This window comes from Triticum aestivum, chromosome 5B (genome assembly GCF_018294505.1).
Source record: "Triticum aestivum cultivar Chinese Spring chromosome 5B, IWGSC CS RefSeq v2.1, whole genome shotgun sequence".
Lineage (NCBI taxonomy): Eukaryota > Viridiplantae > Streptophyta > Magnoliopsida > Poales > Poaceae > Triticum > Triticum aestivum.
This window is the reverse complement of record NC_057807.1, coordinates 453,545,447-453,566,857: the sequence shown is the minus strand read 5'-3', so window position 1 is coordinate 453,566,857 and position 21,411 is coordinate 453,545,447. Positions and strand designations below refer to the sequence as shown.

The following is a 21,411-nucleotide window of genomic DNA, read 5'->3' as shown; positions in this document are numbered from 1 at the left end:
GTGCAATGGGCGACGCCCTCGGCCGACACACTGTTTTAATGGTGCAGGCAGTGAGAGGTTGTGGTCGCCCTGAGGCGCCTTCAATGTGGAGCGGCGCGCTCTATAGCCACATGAATGCGGGCAGCTGGCGTCGGGTGAGAAGCGTGCGAGGGAGGGGGGTTAATGGGTCAGCGCGGTCAGAAGCGGGCTTGGGATTGGTCCGGACTCCCGCAAACCTACCCACTTTTGTATCCGGCTGGCAATAGAAAACTTGTTCGGACCACGCCACGAACTGATACAGGTTGGCGTTGGATGGCTTTTACGGTCCAGACAGTGTGATATAGACGATTCGGTTGCGGAAGGTTTGAGGATCGCGTTAGAGATGCCCTTAGCCTTAGGTCCCATAAAAGTGATCGTTTTTGGGAACACACGTGCTCAAGTGTGATAGATTATCTCCATGTGCAAACGAGGATGCTTGTACCCAGAAATCACCATTTCTTAATCTTCTACACATTTCCACGCCTATAAAATGCTCTCGGCCACCAGCCAACCTCGCACACTCGCACCACCTCCATCTACACTACTCAGAATGGAAACCACTACCACCGTCGCAAAGTGTTTTTTACCGGAGCCGGGAGCTACCGGTGATCTTGCCACCAATGAGATGCTGTCACATCTAAAGTTGTGGGACCATGTGTATGTCTATATGAAAATATTCATAGCAAAATATCTCTTGTATTTCTGATTTAAGTCTAATCAATGTCAGAATGATGCAGTACCTTTTAACATGAACCGTACGCATGCATGCATGCAGAATCTCTCCTCTCTCTCACACACAAATTCATCCATTTTATCTTTGTTTAAAATTTTAGATGTACAATACCTCTCACACTAATTTTCTATAATTGAAATATTTTATATATTCAAATTCCTGAACATGTGATCTGTAGAACAAGACCAATTTTGAATATATTTAAACTAGTTTAAGTTTTTCTATTTCAATCATATCAAAATTTAAATTTCACTTATTTCAAATTTACTTATTCGAAATAATTGGAGTCGATTTTGAAACTAGTGAAAATATTTTTTGAAATAAGTGAAATCAGTTTTCTGAAACTAGTTTGTTCAAACATGTCAAACTGATAATTTCAAAACATTTTGGTAACGAACGAAATAAGTATAATGGAATGAGTGAAGTCATTTCTTTTGAAATGAATGAAATCAATTTTATATTGAAATAATTGAAACCACTTTTCTAAATATAGTTTTCTTTGTGAGTTTCATATCCCAGTTTATGAAACTGTTTCTTCAAATGGAGTAACTGTGATGTGTTTTTCTGAAACTAATGAAATCTATCTTTTGTAATGAGTGTAATCAGTTTTTGAAATAAATTGAAATATAGTATTTCAATTGAGCGACTGTAATGTGTTTTCTGAAATGAGTGCCATTCCCCCCACCGCTAGCCCCACTGCACGTCACCATGCCCATGCTAGTCCTCCTGGTCGTCTCATCCATTCTACTGCTGCGAGCCAGAAAACCTCCCACGCACCGCCTCCCACCGTCCCCGCGGGGTCTCCCGATCGCCAGTCACCTCCACCAGCTCGGCGCGCTCCTGCACCGCGCCCTGCACGCGCTCGCCGCGGCGCACGGGCCCGTCATGCTGCTCCGCCTCGGCCGCGTGCCCACCCTGGTCGTCTCGTCCGCGGACGCAGCGCGCGAGGTGCTGCAGCTGCAGGACCACGCCTTCGCCAACCGGCCCTCGCTCGCCATCCCGCGGCGGCTCCTCTACGGCTGCACGGACATCGCCTTCGCTCCCCACGGCGCCTACTGGCGAGGCGTGCGCAAGATCGCCGTGCTCCACCTGCTGAGCCCCGCCAGGGTGCGCGCCTACCGCGGCGTGCGCGAGGAAGAGGTGGCCGAGCTTGTCCGGAAGGTGGAGCGGCAGGCACACGCAGGCGGCGGCGTGGTGCGGCTGAGCGAGCTCCTGAGCGGCTTCGCCAAGGACGTGAACGGGCGGATCGTGCTCGGGGTGCGCGCCTCGGGCGGGGCCGGGTGGCGCGCCAAGGTGGACGCGCTGCTCGAGGAGGCCAACGCGCTGCTCGGGGAGTTCCACGTCGGCGACTACTTCCCGTGGCTGGCGTGGGTGGCCGCCGTGGACGAGACGGATGCCAAGGTGAGCAGGGCGTTCGAGAGGATCGATCGCATCCTCGAGGAGATCGTCGTGGCCGCGAGCGCTGGCACGGGGGGACGCCACGTCGAGGCGTTCGTGCATGTGCTGCTATCACTGCAGAGTGATTTGAGCGGGGCCGGGTGGCGCTTGACCAGGGACAACGTCAAGGCTCTACTCGAGGTACGTAAGAGCATCTATAACCACGAATAGCTAATCTGAGCCCCTATACGGCCGCAGACGCGTCCTGACATCGCCGAAGCTTTCAACCCTCGCCGTAACATAATTCTCAAATTTATGCACAACGATCATACAAGACAAATTCAATGATATAAAGTTAGTATAGGCCAAAATAAAATTCATAGATCAATTTAAAAAATCTCTTGCATTGTAGCAGGGTTATCAACGTATATGAACCAGACGAACTTGACACACGATTAACAATCATCAGTTGATAAAATGCAATCCGGTGTCAAGCTACCTCGTTCACACACCAATTAAGATTGATGGACCTAATGCAACAAGAGAGAAGCTTACCGACGTCTGCGGATGCGTCTATTTAAGCCGTCCGGCGCACGCCTCAAAGAACGAGGTGGGTCTAAACCGATAGTATTTTCGGATGATTTGTGTGGGTCCGGCTTGACAGAGCCTACATGGCGGGCGTCCGGGCGTGCTTGGTTGGGGGTTTAGTTCCACCTCGCCAAGCGAGGAGCCACGGATACAAAGGGTGGGATAACCGCAACAAGCATGGAGTTGCACAAACACATATTGCAACAAAATATATGTTGCAAAACCAGTTGATTAGTTTGCACGCTGTGTGCTGTATGATCAAAATTGGATCGGACGGCCGCAAGGAGGCCGACGTGCCCGAGTCATCAGTCGGTTGAGCGGAACGGTTTTCATGAAGTAAAATTGATAGCTATTGGCTAAGGATCAAGCATTGACCAGGCTCGTGAAATCTCAGTCCCATGCATGTGCGCCAGACGTACCGCTCGGTCGTTGCAGTGGGCCTGTGGAACTTGTTGATGTGTCATAATTTGGAAATCGCCGAGCTATAATAATGAGTACTTAATTTTTGTAATCAACGTCATCCGTACATTTCCTTCTCCTCCAAGAGCATATGTACGACTGACGCTCATCGTGTATCTGTATGGTCCCTTTTGTCCTATCTTCATGTTTCCAACGGAGAAGATTTTGCAAATTTTGCTTGCTCAACGTTTTCCGTCGGCGCACCGGCCGAACGCTCGGCCGGTCGCGTGCGACTAGTACGACTCCGCTTGAATAAAAACAGTGCCTGGATGTCCACATGACCACGATAGCCCAGCTCACCTGGCCCACAATCGCTCGTTCCTCTCGTCCTTATCCGGCGCAGACGCTTCTCGTCCACTCATTCACCCCGTTACTCATCTCCTACCTCCAGCGAACAGCCAAATCAAGTCGCCGGAGAAATCACCATGACCGCCCACAGCCAGGGGCGCGCTCGTTGCCTTGTCCGCCGGCAACTGGATGCATGCCCTCTCCATGGCAACCACAGCCAGGGCTTCATTAGTTCACCATGACCAAGCTGCAATCGGCCATGGCGGCGACGAGTTTGTCCTGAAGCCGGAGGGTTGCTGGAACCAGGTTTTTTGTTTGCTGGATCCACTCATTTTCTTTGGTACAACCCTTTTCTTTTTTGCTGCCATCCTCATTTGATTTGATGAACTTTTTTCATATTTGCTGGAAGCGGTGTCCCGATTTGCTAGAACCAGCTGGTGGATGTGCTTCAAGGTTCACACCTCATCGGAGGAAGCTGCATCCAGTGGCGAGGAGGGCTGCATCCAATGTCGGTCAAACGCCGGGAGTTGCAACCATGTACGCCGGAGCTACAACCGGTGACCAGGGGAGCTGCAAGAAGGGGGTGGCCGTTTTTGCTGATGTTTTTTTTACAGAACCAAAATTTTGTTTTTGCTGGAACCGATGTATTGCTTTGCTGGAACAGATGTAATTGTTTGCTTCATTGGCTGTAGAGCTCTCAAATGTTTCATGTCGTTTTTGCTGGAACCTAAGTTTTGGTTTGCTGGAAGCGTTATTTGATTTTGCTTCAATCGACCACTGGAATTCTGTAGGTACGATGCATGTCGATGGAGGCCAGCAGAGACGGCGACGCCTGCGGCAAGCTCGACGGCGAGGACAAAGGGGGGTGGTGCACCAGATGCTGCAACCGCGGGGGCGGGGAGCTTCAACCGCTGCCGACGGAGGCTCCGTGTCAGCCATGGCCAAGTTTGGCGGGGGATCTGACCACGACGGAAGCTGCAAACGAGTGAGATGGTTGGGAGGAGCTGACACGCGGCGAAGGAGGCAACTGACGGCGAGGGCAGCAACCGGTGGCGAGGGCAGTGACCGGCGTCGGGGGTGGCCAAGCCGGGTGGTGCTTCGGGTTCGGGGGCCTCGCTCATCCATGGCGGCTAGATGCGTACGCAAAGGAAGGAAGAAGAAGCTGCACGATTTGTTTATTTTTTTATGCTCGGATCCAACGGTCGCACGGCTCAAATCCAACGATGTGGGCTAGACCGGCGGAATGTTTCGACCGGCGCGCCGGCGCGTAGCGCTGCCCTTATTGATTTCTGAGGCCGACCTTCCCTTGTGTACAACTATAACTTGGTGCTGATCTTTTTTTAACTTTCTACTCTCTCCGTTCCTAAATATTTGTCTTTCTAGACATTACAAATGGACTATCACATACGAATGTATGTAGACATATTTTAGAGTGTAGATTCACTCATTCTGCTCTGTATGTAGTCATTTGTTAAAATATCTAGAAAGACAAATATTTAGAAACGGAGGAAGCATGAATTATTTGTGAGATGTTCTCCGGTTGTCCCTGTTTTGGAAAAGAGAAGAAATTATACTCTCCCAACATTACTTTGCACCATTATGAATCTAGCTTGACACCATAACTGAGTACGTGGTCTGTGATACCACATTGTTTTTAATAATTTTGACAGGACCTATTCGGAGCAGGGACAGACTCGACCATAATCGTTCTGGAATGGGTCATGGCCGAACTACTCCGCAAGCTACAACAAGAGATCAGGCGGCACTGCACGAAGAGTCACTCCCTTGTCATCACCGAGCAGGACCTCCCGGCAATGGAGCACCTTAGGGCCGTCATCAAGGAGACGATGCGGCTGCACCCGCCGGGGCCTCTCCTTGTCCCTCGCGAGTCCATGCAGCACACAAAGGTTCACTTTTACGATGTCCCGCGTGGGACAAGAATCATTGTGAATGCATGGGCCGTCGGCAGGGACCCGACGGTGTGGGATAACGCCGACGAGTTTCGACCAGAGCGGTTTGTCGACAGCGAGGTGGACTTCCGTGGGCGGCGTTCTCAGCTCATACCATTTGGCGCAAGGAGGAGGATGTGCCCTGGGATCGGGTTCACGACATCCGTCGTGGAGCTGGCACTAGCGAACCTGGTGGGACAATTCAACTGGACAATTCCTACGTTGGAGAATAAGGCGTCGGCGGTGGTGGACATGGAGGAGGCCCCTGGGATCACGTCACGGAAGAAGGTGCCACTGTGTGCCGTAGCGGCACGGCCGGCGTAGTTGCATGGGTATTGTTTAGCAATAAAATTGGGCTATAGTACGTGTTGTCGGGTTTTGTTCTAAGGGATGTACTGTCAGCAAGATTTTAAATTTCGAAAGCAAAACAATTTTGGACCATCCGCATATTTCAAAAAATATTTCAGCTTTTGAGTTTGAAATTTCTTTTAATTAAAATGAATTTTAACCTAATAAAATTTGTGACAAAATTTATTTGAACCTGACTTGGAATTCTAAGGTTAAAAATATTTTGGACCCCACTGAAATATGTGAAATTTCCCTTAAATTATGTTGAAAATTTAACACCGTCGTAGGTGTAATTTGCTGAAACAACGTTTATTGTGCTGGTCACGTTGGATGCTAGTGTGATGACTAGTGACTATCATTGGGGATTGTTGACAATCATTTCAATCACGACCTTTCGGAAGCCGTTAGCAGCTGTCATCGGCATAGCATCCTCACATGCAAACTTAGTTGCAAATGGATTGGTTGGCAGTCATCTTATCACCGGGATTTTCTCTTAAAGCATCTCTAACAGAAGCTCAAGCCCGGAAGGGGCTTAAATTCTCAAAAGACAGCTGAATTCGCATTTATTTTAGTTGCTCAAATAATTGAGAAGAAGCCTCCGCCGACTCTCAATTTTGGGCGGCCAAAAGCATCCACGCCGCACTGAGGGTGTTGCCTCCGGCGGCCACCACGCACTCATGCCGACACCCCGTAGCCCCCGCCGACCTCACGCCCTACTTCAATTCGCTCAGCCGTCTCCGGAATCGATGCATCTAGCCTCTGCCGCAGTGGCGAACTCGTCAACAAGAAGGGCCGCTGCGAAGCCATGCCCCCCGACCGCCCACGCAGACTCCGGAGCTCCGTACAACATGTCCTCGTCCCCTTGGTGCTCACCTCACAACGCTCCTCCTATCAACATGTCCTCGTCCTCTTGGCGCTCGCCCTACGACGCTCTTCGGCACTCGGCCCGGCTTAGCAATCGGCCAACAATTTGTCGGCTCACCATTGCTGATGTTAAGATGCGACGTTGCTGGTGCAGCGGTTATTGCCTGAAGTGCATCAGCATTGGCATATGCGGGTTCTATTTCCACTTCTCGCAGAATAGTAGAGCAACTCCTATTTAGCGTTGCAGGCGTCCGTTAGAGTGCAATTTGCAAACGGACGCCGGCAGCTGCCACAGCTGGGCTCGGCCTGTTTTGCTTTTTTTTTTCTTTTGTTTTTAGAGAAACATCAAAAAATTGCAAGAACGAGGGATCAAACCCAGAACCACATCGACGCATCTAGCCTCTGCCGTAGCGACGAACTCGTCAACAAGAAGGGCCGCTGCGAAGCCATGCCCCCCGACCGCCCATGCAGAGTCTGGAGCTCCGTACAACATGTCCTCGTCCCCTTGGTGCTCACCTCACAACGCTCCTCCTATCAGCATGTCCTCGTCCTCTTGGCGCTCGCCCTACGACGTTCTTCGGCACTCGGCCCGGCTTAGCCATCGGCCAACAATTTGTCGGCTCACCATTGCTGATGTTAAGATGCGACGTTTACTGGTGCAGCGGTTATTGCCTGAAGTGCATCAGGATTGGCATATGCGGGTTCTATTTTCACTTCTCGCAGAATAGTAGTGCAATTCCTATTTAGCGCTGCAGGCGCCTGTTACACTGCAATTTGCAAACGGGCGCCTGCAGCTGCCACAGCTGGGCTCGGCCCGTTTTGCTTTTTTCCACCAGGCCATGACCGCTTCTATGAATATTTACTTCAGTCACTTTATTTATTGACGACGTTAGTTCGGTTTTTCTTTTTCTTTTTGTTTTTTCCTCATCCTTTTTCAAATTCTGTGAACTTTTTTCAAAATCAATCAATTCCTTCTCAATTTTGGTGAACTTTTTTTTACATCCGATGAACTTTTTTCAAAATTGATGATTTTTTCAAATCCAATGAACTTTTTTCAGATTCGGTGAACATTTTTCGAAATCGATGAACTATTTTCAAAATCAATGAACTTCTTTCAAATCCGATGTACTTTTTTTTGAAATCCGATGAACTTTTTTCAAATCCAATGAACTTTTTTCAGATTCGGCGAACTTTTTTCGAAATTGATGAACTTTTTTCGAAATCAATGAACCTTTTTTCAAATCCAATGAACTTTTTTCAAATTTGATGAACTTTTTTAATATTGCACGAACTTTTTTTATATTTGATGATTTTTAAAATTGCACGAGCTTTTTTCATATTTGATGATTTTTTTTAAATTGCACAAACTTTTTATAAAAACATGAATTGTTCTTCAAAATCCATGAACATAATTCACAAACATTCTCATATTATGAAAGTTATGCTTTCGTTTTCATAATAGTATATGTTACTCGCAAAAGGAAAAGGGTCAATATATTAACTAAACTAAGTTCAAATAACTCTACTTACAGATATTCGACAACAAACTGAGGGCGACCTAGTGGTTACCGGCTACATCTTCCATGGTCGTGTTCGCGGTTCGAAACCGGCTTCTCCCGTATATAAGCGATTCGTCTTTTTTTTTTCCTTTCTTTTGCGTTTCGCTGTGCTTCAGTGCAAGTTAATGGGCTGGCCCGCTACAGGCCCCTGCGAGCGTCAACTAGCTTAAGGGGCGCTGAGGGCGCCAAACAGGAGCTCCCGCCTTTTGATGTTTGTTTTGTTTCGACATTTTTGCTGGACCCGTTCGATGCTGGGCTGGCCCATTACTGCTTGCCTTCGAGCGCCAGCTAGCCTAAGCGGAGCTCAGGGCGCCGAAGAGAATCTCTCTGAAGGCATCAGCAAATCATGAGCCGGTCTAGCCAGTTGTGTAACCTGTGTACTGCTGTGCCATGTGGCTAAGAGCACGTACAAACAAAAAAAGGCAACAAGGGCCGCGGTTATGTCACGCTTTATGCAGAGATAGTAGTTTTTTTGGTCTACTGTGAGACAATAGCTCGGCTCATCTATACGGAGTCAGTAGTAGGCCGGCCCAGTAGCTTGCTTCGCTTGTTTCTTTAGTTTTTTCTAATAACTCTGTAATGGGAAAATATTTCACTTAAACTTTTAAAACGCTTATCATGTGTTTAAAAAATGTTCATGGAGTATAAAAAACATGCGTGCAACCTTATAAAAAAGCATATATCATCTATACAAATAATTATATCATTTAGAAAAACAAATTGTGAACAAATGTTTCTACAATGCACAAAAATGTTAGTGTCAATTTGAAAACAATTATGTGACATTTAAAAAAATAGCCACATGTCCCAAAAATATTGTTATGGCATTTAAAGTAATCTTAATGTAATGTAAAGAAATTTTAATTAAATATAAAAATGTTTATACCATCTAATAAAATGTTAATGTGTATTTTAAAAATGTTTAACATTTGTTCAAGAAATGTTCAAACATTAATTTAAAGAAATGTTTTCTTGTATTTGACATGGACAACATTCATTGGAAAAAGTAGACATGGACTGAGAATAATAAAAAATAAATAAAAACACATAGAAGAAGGAGAAGAAACACATGGAAGCTTCTAAACTCGGACCAAACAGGTCCACAGGAGCTTCCTAAAACCGTTCCTAAGAACTATAGTATTGGGCAGGCCGAGTATCCTCGCCCTAGAGGAGAGACAATTGGTTCTCTCTATAGGGAGACATATAGCTCTACCGGGCAGCAAGCTCCCTTTGACGGGTGAATCTTATTTGGCGCTTCTATCGCCAAATATAGTGTATTTCATAGGTGAGACACACACACCCCTTGATAAATGGCCGGCCCATCTAGCAAATCATACTTGTTGGGAGCTTCTCCCGATGTTGGGAAACTTCCGGTTTTGTTGAAGATTCTAGAAACTTCCACCCCATTTTTATTTTTTTCCCTTTCAAATGTTTTTATCTGGTTTTGTTTGTTTTTATAGTTTTTTCATCCCTTTTCTTTTTTCTTTTTTTGTTTCTATTAAAAATATGAAGTTCTTTCAAATGCGTGAACTTTTGTTAGAATCTCAAACTTTTTTCAAATGCATCAACTATTGACAAAGGTAGAGTATTTTCTAAATTTTGTGAACATTTTTAGCAAACGATTTTCATATTTTTGGGTCATATTTCAATTTGTGAAAATGTGAATATTTTCTAAAATTCTCAAATAAAAATCAAATGCACGAAAAATAATCAAGTGAACCATTAGTTTTTTCAAATCCATGAACTCTTTTGTATCAAAATCTTTTTTTGAGCATGCAAACTTTTTTGAAATTCATGAATTTTATTCTTATGTGCGATTATTTTTTGAATGTGGAATAATTTTAATTCCATAATTTGTTTTTCAATTCCATGAACATGTTTCAAATCCATATTTTTTTATTCAAAAACTATTTTGAATTTGTGAATATGTTTTAAATACACAAACATTTTTTTGTATTCATTATTTTTTCCCCAAATCCATGAACCATAAGAAATGATGCTATTATTTCTTAAGCTAGTAATAGAGGAATGGAAAAAGGCAGCTAAGCTGACTAGAGATAGCGAGCGAGCAGACCAAGGGTTTCAAGCCAACGTGACAAAAAAGATCTAGCCAAACGTGCAATTCCAATCTAAATCTATCTTTTGGCCTCGACTCCTTAAGCTTGCATGTGGGTGCTACCTGTGTGAAACTTTTTTTCTTTTGAGAAAAAACTGTGTGAAACTGGGCTTGAAGTGTCGATTAGGGGCTCTCCCTTTGACAACACCATCCAAAGTACCCCACTTGTTCATTGCGCCAAGCCACTTTGGCGACGCATATTTCTCTCCCGTATTGTTACCCTTCCGAGAACGACTACATCTTAATTATTACGAGACGGTAGATTGCCTAGCCACGATGGAAACCGTTAGCAGTTGGACTAGTACTGGTACATTACCATTACGAGTATTTGTTTGGTACTTTTCTATTTTGTTTTTGATTTATGTTTCTATTTTTCAGATATTCTAAATGCATATATTTGAAAATAATAATTTACTTAAATTTTTAAACAATGTTATTCACGCATTTAAAAATGTTCATGCAGTGTAAATAAAATGTTCATTTAACTTTTAGAAAATTTTGATAGCATTCAAAGAATATGTTCATCACAATTAAGAAATATTCATGCATTTCAAAAATAATTTTACGATATTTAACTTTTTTTAATAAAATATACGCAAAATGCATGTGTAATTTTTTTTAAAAAAATAATAATTGTTTTCGAAAAATATGTTTGTGATTTATTTATAAAATGTTCCATACCATTCAAAATGTTCATATCATCTAAAAACTGTTCTGACAATTAAGTAAATGTTTTGGACGTTTTAAAAATTTGTTGCAGTATGTAAAATGTTCAATGTGTGTTAAATAAGTATTCACCATTTAACATTTGTTCCAAAATGTTGAACGTGTATCTGAATTTTTTTGACATGTGTTAGAAAAATGTTCACCATGTACTAAAAAACGCTCAATGTATTTCCCGCAAAAAAAACGCTCAATGTATATCTGAAAAATGTTAAATTTGTATATGAAAAATCTTCAGCGTGCACTTAAATAAAAGGAGGCATGTATTTGAAAAATAAATAAATGAGGAAAACGGAAAAAGGAAACCATTGAAAATCGAATTGAAAAGCAGCACAAAACCAAAAGAAACCCTGAAGAAGAAGAAGAAAAACAAAAAAACTAAAGGAAACCTCTGAAAACCAATAGAAAAATACACAGACAGAAACGAAATTGAAAAACACCAGTACATAGAACGTTTCCTTCTTTTTTATTTGAGAACATAGAACGTTTCCTTCTTTTAGAGAAACTGCTTGAGGCGAGGCCATCTTCCGCAGTAGGCGAGATAAAGCGGACCTTTCGGCGCCTCCACCCAGTCCACGCACGACCGACCACACACACGGTCCACGCGCACCAAAGCAGAGCAGAGTGACAGCAGCAACACGCGACACGCTTCCGCTTTCCTCGTGACCGCGAAGCGGACAAAAGGCTGACGCTCGAGTTCGAGACCACCGTCGTGGCGACCGGGCCGCCGGTGGAAGGATCATTGAAGCCTTGACCGGAGACCGCCCGTTCATTTCCCCCGGCCGGCTGTCTTCTGAGCACACGGGCAGGCAGCGGCCACGAGCACGTACCAGATACGGCAGCACGCGCGTGCAGACTGCACAAGGGATGGGTCATGGGTGGACGGTGAGTTAATTTGCTACCAGGAAAGGGGCGGAAGCAGCGGGGCGCAGGCGTTGGCGCAAGGCTGCCTGCCGGCGCATGCAGACACCCCCCGATGCTGCCTGCCTGCCGCGCCGAGCGCCGACCCGCTGCACTCTGCTCGTCGGGGAGCGCGCGTACTCGCCCGGCGCGGGCACCGCATTCAACCAGCTATATCGATCTTTCGATGTCCTCGCAGGCACAGCTGGACGTGGCTGCGCAGTGCTACTGCGCGCAGCACCGACCGAGCTTAGTTTGTTGCTGTGTCCCGGTGCGTGTCAGAGCTAGGAGGAAGCCACGCACGGCGGCCGGCCGCGTTCACGCTTGTAGCGGAAACTGGCCACCGCCAGCCGCGCCGCGTGATGATGGTCGAGCCTTCGGTGCGCCTTCCGTCAGTTCCACGCCATCTCCACGGCCGCCCTGGTCGCTCGCGGTCGCTCGCTCACCCGCTCCGATTGGCGCCCCCTTTTCCATTAGTTTTTCTTTGGGTCCGAATAACTGCCACACGTGTGGCGTCGACGGAAACCAGCCCGCACGTCTCGTGTGGCATGGACGGGAACCGGCCCGCACAACCACGTTCGCGCGCACAAAAGCACGGCCCGCACGTTCGTTGCGTGCCAACCCCGTCCGCACTGCCTCGTCCGGGCAAGCCGACCCGCTACCCGCACGACCAAACAGTTCACGGCCTTCGATCAATCCCCTCTCTCGTCTGCCGCCATCGTCCCCCACCTCTCGAACCCCGACCTCCGTCGCCGGCCTTCTCTGGTTGCCATGGCAATCAGAGCACATCCATAGGGCACTCCCACCTCAAAACCACACCCCAACCCTCTCCACCCCCAGCCCCAAACTCCAACCCAGCCTTCCAGAGACGAAAATCTAAAAACCAGGTGAGAATCTCCCGATCTCGACCTTCTCATCCTTAAGGCTGAAAATATCCCGATCTTGTGCTGGATCTATGCTATAGGGGTAGAACACTACATAATTTAGTGTGTAGTCGCAATTGCCAGGCAGAGTACACCAGATCTGCCATGTACTACGTTTGAAAATGACTTAACTTCCTAGCTTAATTGACGCAAGTAGTTGGGTATGAAAAATGGATGAGTAGGAATCACTAAAGAAGGACAGTAGGGGAAAATGTTGGAATGAAGAGGGCTGAAGGAAATTAGTTGCCACTTGTGTATAACGACAGTTGCCACCTTTTCTTGTCGGTAGCTGCCACCTATTTTGACCCGTCGCTTGCCATCCATTTCTTCTATGTGCAAGCAACAGAAGAATACAATTCTTGTGGATTGTTGATGCCTTCTTGTTCATGCAGAGATTGAGAACACATTGGAAAGAAGCGAGACACGGAAAGAATGAATCACGAAGATGGCGCTGATGCTTGGGGTTCTCAAAGGCCAGAAACGCCCCCTTGGGATGCATCAGAGTACAGTCAGCTCATCTCTTCAGGGCAGTTGCTGCCACTACTAGAGCAGTATGCAGGTGTAGGTATGATGCGTGATAACAAAAGAAGAGAACAGTTGCCATCTTCGCAACGATGAAGATGACATTCTACTTATGTCGTGCATTGTCATTTTTTCGCAGGTTCTTATGACCAAAACACAATTAGGGGGCCCCCGTGGCAAGTTCACTCACAAGGCGCTAACACTGACAAATGTATGGGCAGCCAACTTGAACTAGCTTGTATGGATAATCAAGGTAATGCAAACCGAGAAAAGTGAACATACTGCAGTGGACATGAAAAATGAACATGCAAAAAAAACTGTCAAAAGGACTCACGAGTTACCACGGGTGAAAATGCAGAGCCTTCATGCAGCGCGTGGCATCAGGCAGCACCAATGTACCTGCCATCGACGTCATACACAGATGAGTCCATAAAAAAGTGAAGTTATGGATGATCAATTAGCAGAAGGAGCATAGTTGACAACTACAATTGCCAGGACTGGACAACTACAGTTGCCGTGAATTAGAAAATACACTTGACATCTCTGCACAATTGTTGTTGCCATCCATGGACACCTGCAGTTGCTAGGGAAGAACAACTGCAGTTGCCATGCCAGTGCGACTACAGTTGCCATGCCATGGCAACTGCAGCTGCCATAAAGGAGCAACTGCGGTTGCCACGCCGATGCAAATACAGTTGCCATGCCAGTAAAACTGTAGCTGCCACAGAAAGGGCAACTGCGGTTGCCGTGCTAACACAAAATGCATTTGCCATGAATTGACCAACCACTACTTTGCGTACATGTTATTACACTGGTGGTAACCCGGCAAACGTCTCGTGGCAAGCTTCAGAAACTACAGGTGGAGCACGTCATTTTGGTGTCACAAACCACACAAGAAGGTCAAATGCAACACAACAAGGTAAGAAAAAAAACTGAACCACAAAAACAGCACTACATTTGTTATTTGAAGTTATTTGTAGGCAAAAACAATAGTTGCCATGTTTTGTTGAACAGTAGCTGCCATCACTGGACAGCTGTAGCTGCCGTACATGTCACGCGCAGAATCACGGCTTGCTGTTTGAAATGATGTCGTGCCAAATCACTCGTAGATGGTGTAATCCGTTGCGATACACATGTTATTCAAACAAAAAACTTACTCTCGTACCTGTTTTTCCTATTACAGGGCCTACAACTACAGTTAACAGCGGCGCGGGGACATCTACTGCGGGGAGCTCTGAGCGCACGGAAGACGCGTTCCACCAGCCAGCAAACAATCATGCCGCAGACAATTTCGAGTCACAGTCGAGAATGGCAATCATTCTAGCAATACCGACAAGCACCCCTTTGAACACAAGCACTGCCAACACTCAAGTGGATGGAACTGCCGCCGATACTGAAGTGAATGATGAAACTGACGACGAGGCAGAAGGGGATGAAGATGGCGGGCAATCAGAGATCATGGTACCTCAGCCACCGTACATGGACAGAGATTTGAATCGTTCGAAGAAGCAAAGGAATACTACCAGACATATGCAAAGTTCCATGGATTTGCGGTCAACACCGAGTACCATAGGAAAATTAAGAAAACTAATGAGTACAGCAGAGGTGAGATGAGGTGCCACAAGGCACGGAGGAACAAGAAGGGGAACGGTGATGCGCCTGTCGTTCCGGAACGAAAAAGAGAAATCATTCTCAAGACGGGATGCCCTGTCCGGTGTAAGCTGAACGTAGATGGAACACAATATGTGGTCACTGAATATTTTGACGAGCACAACCACAAACTCATAAAGAAGTTCGACCTGGTCAAATTTCTGACCGCCCACAGAGGATTCACCCCAGTCGAAAGGCAATTCGTAAAGCTGCTACATGATTGTAACGTCGGTCTATCAAGAATGGTCCAGATACTATCACTCATCCACAGCAAAAAGGGGAAACTGAGTAGCATGCAGTACATACCGGCTGACGTCACAAACCTACAGGCCAAGTACCGTAGAGAGAGCAGGCTGGCTGACATAGAGGCTACAATTGCCTACTTCGATGAGAAAGCAAAAGAAGATCCAGATTTCTTCTACAGGATAAGGTTGGACGATGAGGACCGTGTCAGGAACATGTATTGGGTGGATGGTGCTGCAAGGAGAGCCTACAAACATTTCTGAGATTGCATTTCATTCGACGCGACATACCTCACCAATATGTACAAGATGCCATGTGCTCCGTTCATAGGAATAAATAACCACAATCAGTCGTTGCAGTTCGGCTGCGGGCTCATTCGGAACGAAGACACGGATGGGTACGTCTGGTTGTTCAAGACCTTCTTGGAGTGTATGGATGGACTTGCGCCGATGAACATAATAACAGACCAGGATTTACAGCATGCGTGCAGGCATAGAGGAGGTCTTTGCGTTGACAGTGCACAGGCACTGCAGGTGGCACATTATAAAGAAGACTGAGGAGACGCTAGGACCGTTCTTTGCTGACCGTCCAGAGCTGCACAAGGCATTCGAGTTGTGCGTGGACCACAGCTTGACGGTCGAGGAGTTTGAAAGGAGCTAGATGGCCATGGTTGAAACACATGAAGTCCAAGACAACGAGACGCTTGCTAGCCTGTGGGAGAAGCGAATGTACTGGGTGCCCGCCTACTTCATGCAGTGCTTCTTCCCCTTTCTGCAGACTACGCAGCGCAGCGAGGGGTTCAATGCTGTTTTGAAGCGATACGTGAGTCCTGGCAACTCATTGCTACAGTTTGCCAAGCAATATACAGCTTTGCAACAAAAAATACTGGGATCTGAGCTGCAGCAAGAAGCGAACACCGCACTGAAGCAGCCAAAATTGCTGACGTATTTACCGATGGAGAGGCAAATGAGCAAGATATACACAAACAAGATATCTAACAAGTAAGTCAGTTGCGTTACGGTCTTATTTGCGCAAAAGTACTAAGTCAGTAGGTGCCTAGTAGAGTGCAATGCAGTTGCCATGATATGCAGTTGCCATGTTTAATGAAATACTATTTGCCATGCTTACTCACCTGCAGTTGCCATGTTCAATGAAAATTCTATTTACAATGCTTACTCGGATACATTTTCCATGTTCAAATGAAGTGCAGATGCTATGTTTAATGAACTGTACTTCCATTGGGGCATGTTGGTATGCAAAATGCCAATATCAAATGAAAAATGTTATATTGTCAACGCATATGCTGAAATGCAATTGCCATGTTTACTGAAATGCAACTGCCATGTTTGTTGAAAATGCAATTGCTATGTTTACTCAAATGTAGATGCCATGTTTTATGCACTGTGCTTCCATTGGGGGAAAATATTGGTGTGGAAATGACGATGGCCAGTTAAAAATGTAGTACAGTTGCCATGTTCAGTGTACTCCAGTTGCCATGTCTGATGTACTGCAGTTGCCATGCCTGGTGTACTACAGTTGCCATGTTCAGTGTACTATAGTTGCCATGTCTGGTATACTGCAGTTGCCATGTTCAGTGTACTATGTTTGCCATGTTCAGTGTACTATGTTTGCCATGTTCAGTGTACTATGTTTGCCATATTCAAACAAAAATCTAGTTCTATTTCCATGACAGCGTAACGTCCTACAAAAAAAAGATCGCACGATAGATTAACATAAAACACACAAAACTTGCAGATTCCAGGAAGAAATAAAGTGTGCCAGCATGTTCACGGCTTTCCAGGTGGACGAACATATGTTCAAGGTGTGTTCTATTTTGGGCATGTCGGATTCAGAACCTGAAGACCCAGACAAAGGAAGGAACTACTTCGTGAAAACCTCGATCGAGCAAGGCGAATACTACTGCCAATGCTGCAAGTTCAAACGGGACGGCATTGTGTGTTGTCACATACTAAAGGTAATGGACATGAACGCTGTGACACGGATGCCCCACCATTTCATAAGGCGGCGATGGACTTGGGACGCTGACGACGCGTTGGCGCCGCAGACAACACACGCGGTTCTGGCTGTGCATGACGAGAGACCTGAGTCAACCATGGAAGCCGTGAGGCACGTTGTGCTCACAAAGAACTATGCTGAGCTAATTGATGAAGCGTGCAAGAGTGATGAGACAGCGAGAGTCGCAGAAAAACACAGGAAGGCACTGAAAAGAGAGCTTGAGGAGATCAAGAAGAGGAAAGCTGAGGAAGCCTTACACCGGTTCCCCCGCACATCAAGTGTGCCTTCATCGACGGGGCCATCATCTGTAAACTCGGAGATAGGATCTGGAACAGCAAGCGCACAAACCCAGGTCAGGAACCCATCCTGTTCCATCACAAAGGGTCGCCCCAGAGAGATAAGGTACAAGTCAGGATTGGAGATTCAAACAAAACACAAGAAAATGAAGAAAGGGGCGGGCAATCCATGAGCAGAAATTGTCGCAATGTGAAATGGTCCTTGTGGACATTTTCTTCTGTACCCTAGACGATTTGGGAGAGTAACTCTTGAGGAGCATCAGAAGTGGAAGGAAAATTCATTGAATGGAGAAATGTAGTTGCCATGTTATGGGTACTTAATCTGCCATGTTATGTGTACTAAATCTGCCATGTTATGTGTATTAAATCTGCCATGTTATGTGTACTAAATCTGCCATGCCATTCTATTTTATACTAAAATATGTGCCATGCTACTTTGTACTAAATATGCCATGCTAGATGTACTGGATCTGCCATTTTAGTTGTACTGGATCTGCCATGCCATGCTATTTTATACTAAAATATGTGCCATGCTACTTTGTACTAAATATGGCATGCTAGATGTACTGGATCTGCCATTTTAGTTGTACTGGATCTGCCATGTTAGTTGTACTGTATCTGCCATGTTAATTATGCTTGATCTGCCATGTTGTTTGAACTGTATCTGTCATGTTAGCTCTGCTGAAAATATACCATGGTATTTGAAATGACTCTGCGTGACATATATTTCCATGGCAAATACCACGCGGTTTAGAGAAACAATAGTGTGTTGTGGGCGATGTATGGGAAACAAGTTGGAAAAAGGCGTAACGTGCATAAACCATAGCCAAGGTTGTGGATGCATGATCAACCCTACCCCATGCTAGCCGGTGCACTTAGCGACGAAAAAGAAGAAGCAAAACCGACAAAATGAAAACCGACGATGACTTTCGCTACCCGTGTATGTTGAACTACATTTGCCATCTGTTTTAGAACATCATAGACGCAATCAAAATAGCAAACTGGAAGCTGTAAGCGATGAAACCGTTGTAATAATGATAAAACATAAAAACATATGTGCATTTACGCCTAAAAAAGGTTCACGTCCACACATATATTAGAGAAACTACTAAATTGTCGCTCACACACCACCACTACAAAGTAGCCTGCGCGGGGTCGCAGTCGTAACATAGCACACTGACATAGTTTTCAACGATAAATAGATAAGTACCTTACATTCCTCAGCAACAGAATGTAAGGTATGCGTCCGGTGTGTAACACCACGTGATCACTTGTACTTCTTGTTGATTTTCTTGACAGCTTCCTCCACGAACTTGCATGCTCCGGACCGCTTGTTGAAATCTTCATTCGTCAACCAGTTCCATGTGTGGATTTTCCGGAGCTCAACGACCGTTGCAGTTGAGATAGCGGGGACAACTCTGCCGTCCCACTTTGCAAAGTATTCCAGCGCATGAAAGCCACAGTCCGTACTGCACGAGAAAAAGACTCAGATGAACACGCAAAAAAGGATAGACGTATCAAAGATAGACTTCAATTCAGATGTGACAGCAAAAATAGGGGTTGGATTGATGTAAATGGCACATGAAGGAGGGGGTTGAGATATTACGTGTTCCCTTGCTTCACAGTCGCCACATACTCAATCAGGAAATGCCTGATCTGGACCTTTGAATGTTCATAGTGACGGTTCCATGTCTCTTTGAGGTTGTTGATGAAGAATTCGGCATGCGTAGTAAGGTCTAAATCAGCTTCCGAACGGATTGAATCAAGCACCTCAAAACGTTGGTTCTTCAGGTCAAGGCAGATGGCATAGTGGTGACCGCACTTGTCTTGCTGGTCATGTGGTGCAAGCTCCTGGAACATGGGGAACATTACCTGCATTTCAAAAGTGAATGAATGAGAAAGCAGATTACACAAAAAGAACAGCGGAGGGACAAAAAAATAGAATCACGTAGAATGTTTGATTATCCGTGCATTTTGCAATCAAATTGCCACGTAGTTCGCACGGGATGCAAAAATCAAGATGACAGTGTGCACGATAGCTGTTGCCACATGAAAACATCTGCCACATAATCACAAGTGCAGCAGATGGCAAAAACCACAACATTTGAAAAAATAGTGCAGACAGGGGAGGGGAACTCACATATTTCTTCAGTGTTAGCTTGAATTCACCGTGTTGAGCGAAATTCTTACTCAGGATTTTGTGGTGGAAGTCACCATCCCATATTTTGCATGTCACACTGTAATGCATGATGATCTTGTCGGCACATACATCGATGTGATTGTTGATGTAGTCGATCCCGCATGCAACTACATTTGTCGACATTTTACCGTTTGGCCTCACGGACTCGGCGAGATCACCTAGGTCGACGTACGTCGCTCCGCATTGAATGACTTTGGTTCTGTCCAAACATGAGCTGTATGAAAACGACATAACATGGAAGAATCATGCCTGCTAAGTAAAAAAAAAATATGAAAGAACTAGAACATAAGCGCATCATGTACATAGAGTACGAAGAAGATGAATGTTAAGAAAGGAACAAAGCAAAATGAGAGATTATAGGGTGTGGTCATTTACGCTTTCAACTCCTTCATGTGCTTGCTGATGGCCCTCGCATTTCCAAACCGCTTGATGATGTTGTACAGCTAGGTCTGTTCCTTAGTGGCCCTGAATTCGGGCTCGTAGTCTTCCGCGGGAGGTGGGTGAACTACCCTCTGCTGTCTCACAGAACCAGGGGTGGCACTTCTGATGGTATCCTCAGATGCCGTCTCTGCAGGCAAGTTGGAACTTGATTGCCCTTGCCCTCGTGAGGTCCTCCTCTGCAATGCTGCCTCCTCGATCTTGCGGTAACCTTCGTCAAGTGACGGTGAAATTTCCTCAGGGGTGCCTGCAATAGCTCAAAAAATAAAAAGTGTGTTAGGACAAGGAGAAAGTCAGAAAACAGATGGGTTGTGAGGAAATAGGGTGTATGATGTGACATGTAGGTAGAAAAATAGTGGGGAAATTGACATGTGTGGTGCAACTACAGTGGCCACGTCATGGCAACTACAGTTGCCATGCCGTTGTGCTGAATTACCATCTAGGTGGATTGTGGTTGCCATGTCACATGAAATGCAGTTGCCATGCTGTGTCAACTCCACTTGCCATGTGATTGCCGTACAGAAAAAATGCAGAATGGTAACAAAAAAATGCAGATGACATGGTGTGGCAAATCTAGTTGCCATGTGGAATGCACTATATTTGCCATGTACCAGCAAATACAGTTGCCATGATGAATCAACTTCAGTTGCCACGTGTTTACCCGAATGTCAAAAATGCAGCATGGCAACCAAAAAAAATGTAGGCCATGGTGCATCAAATCCACTTGCCATGCCATCACACGGCAGTTGCCATCACAAGTGAGAACACCAAAAAGAATATGATTGGGACAAAATTCAAACCACAAAGATGTATCCAGGAAAATCATAAGGACATGACAAGTGTACCTTGCATAATTGGCTCCGCGAACTTGACAGGCTTCCTGCCCTCGACCATTGGCTGCACCATCATTGCGGGCATGCCTCCTGGAAAAGCAAAGGCAACTGGCAAAGGATCGTGCACCACCGGTTGATCTTGACTGATGCCAAGGCTGAAGCTCGGTGGGGTAAATGACATTGGGTGCCTCTCATTCCTACTGGCTGGACCACGAACGATTTGCGGGGCAGAATCCAATGGTGAAAGATCGACAAACATATCTGAATCGGCCGCTACAGAATGTTCGGGCTTATTTGTAGGGCGGGGCGTGTTGTCGGCGGTATCAGCAGCAGCTTTCATGGCAATCTTCTTGTTTGGGCTGTAGGGG

At 45.8% G+C, this 21,411-nt stretch overlaps 1 protein-coding gene across 1 annotated transcript; it reads left to right on the top strand.

The window, feature by feature from the left end:
• Positions 1-1,459: 1,459 nt before the first annotated feature.
• LOC123114868 (cytochrome P450 71A1-like) lies at positions 1,460-5,736 on the top strand. Its single transcript, XM_044536248.1, has 2 exons — positions 1,460-2,329; positions 5,134-5,736. Exons 1-2 carry the CDS (start codon positions 1,460-1,462, stop codon positions 5,734-5,736), a joined length of 1,473 nt encoding a protein of 490 aa, XP_044392183.1.
• The last annotated feature ends 15,675 nt before the right edge of the window (positions 5,737-21,411 follow it).

Coding starts and splice junctions, on each gene's coding strand:
- LOC123114868 (XM_044536248.1), top strand. CDS start 1,460: ATGCCCATGCTAGTCCTCCTGGTCGTCTCATCCATTCTACTGCTGCGA. Junction 2,330..5,133: donor ACGTCAAGGCTCTACTCGAG/GTACGTAAGAGC, acceptor TAATTTTGACAG/GACCTATTCGGAGCAGGGAC.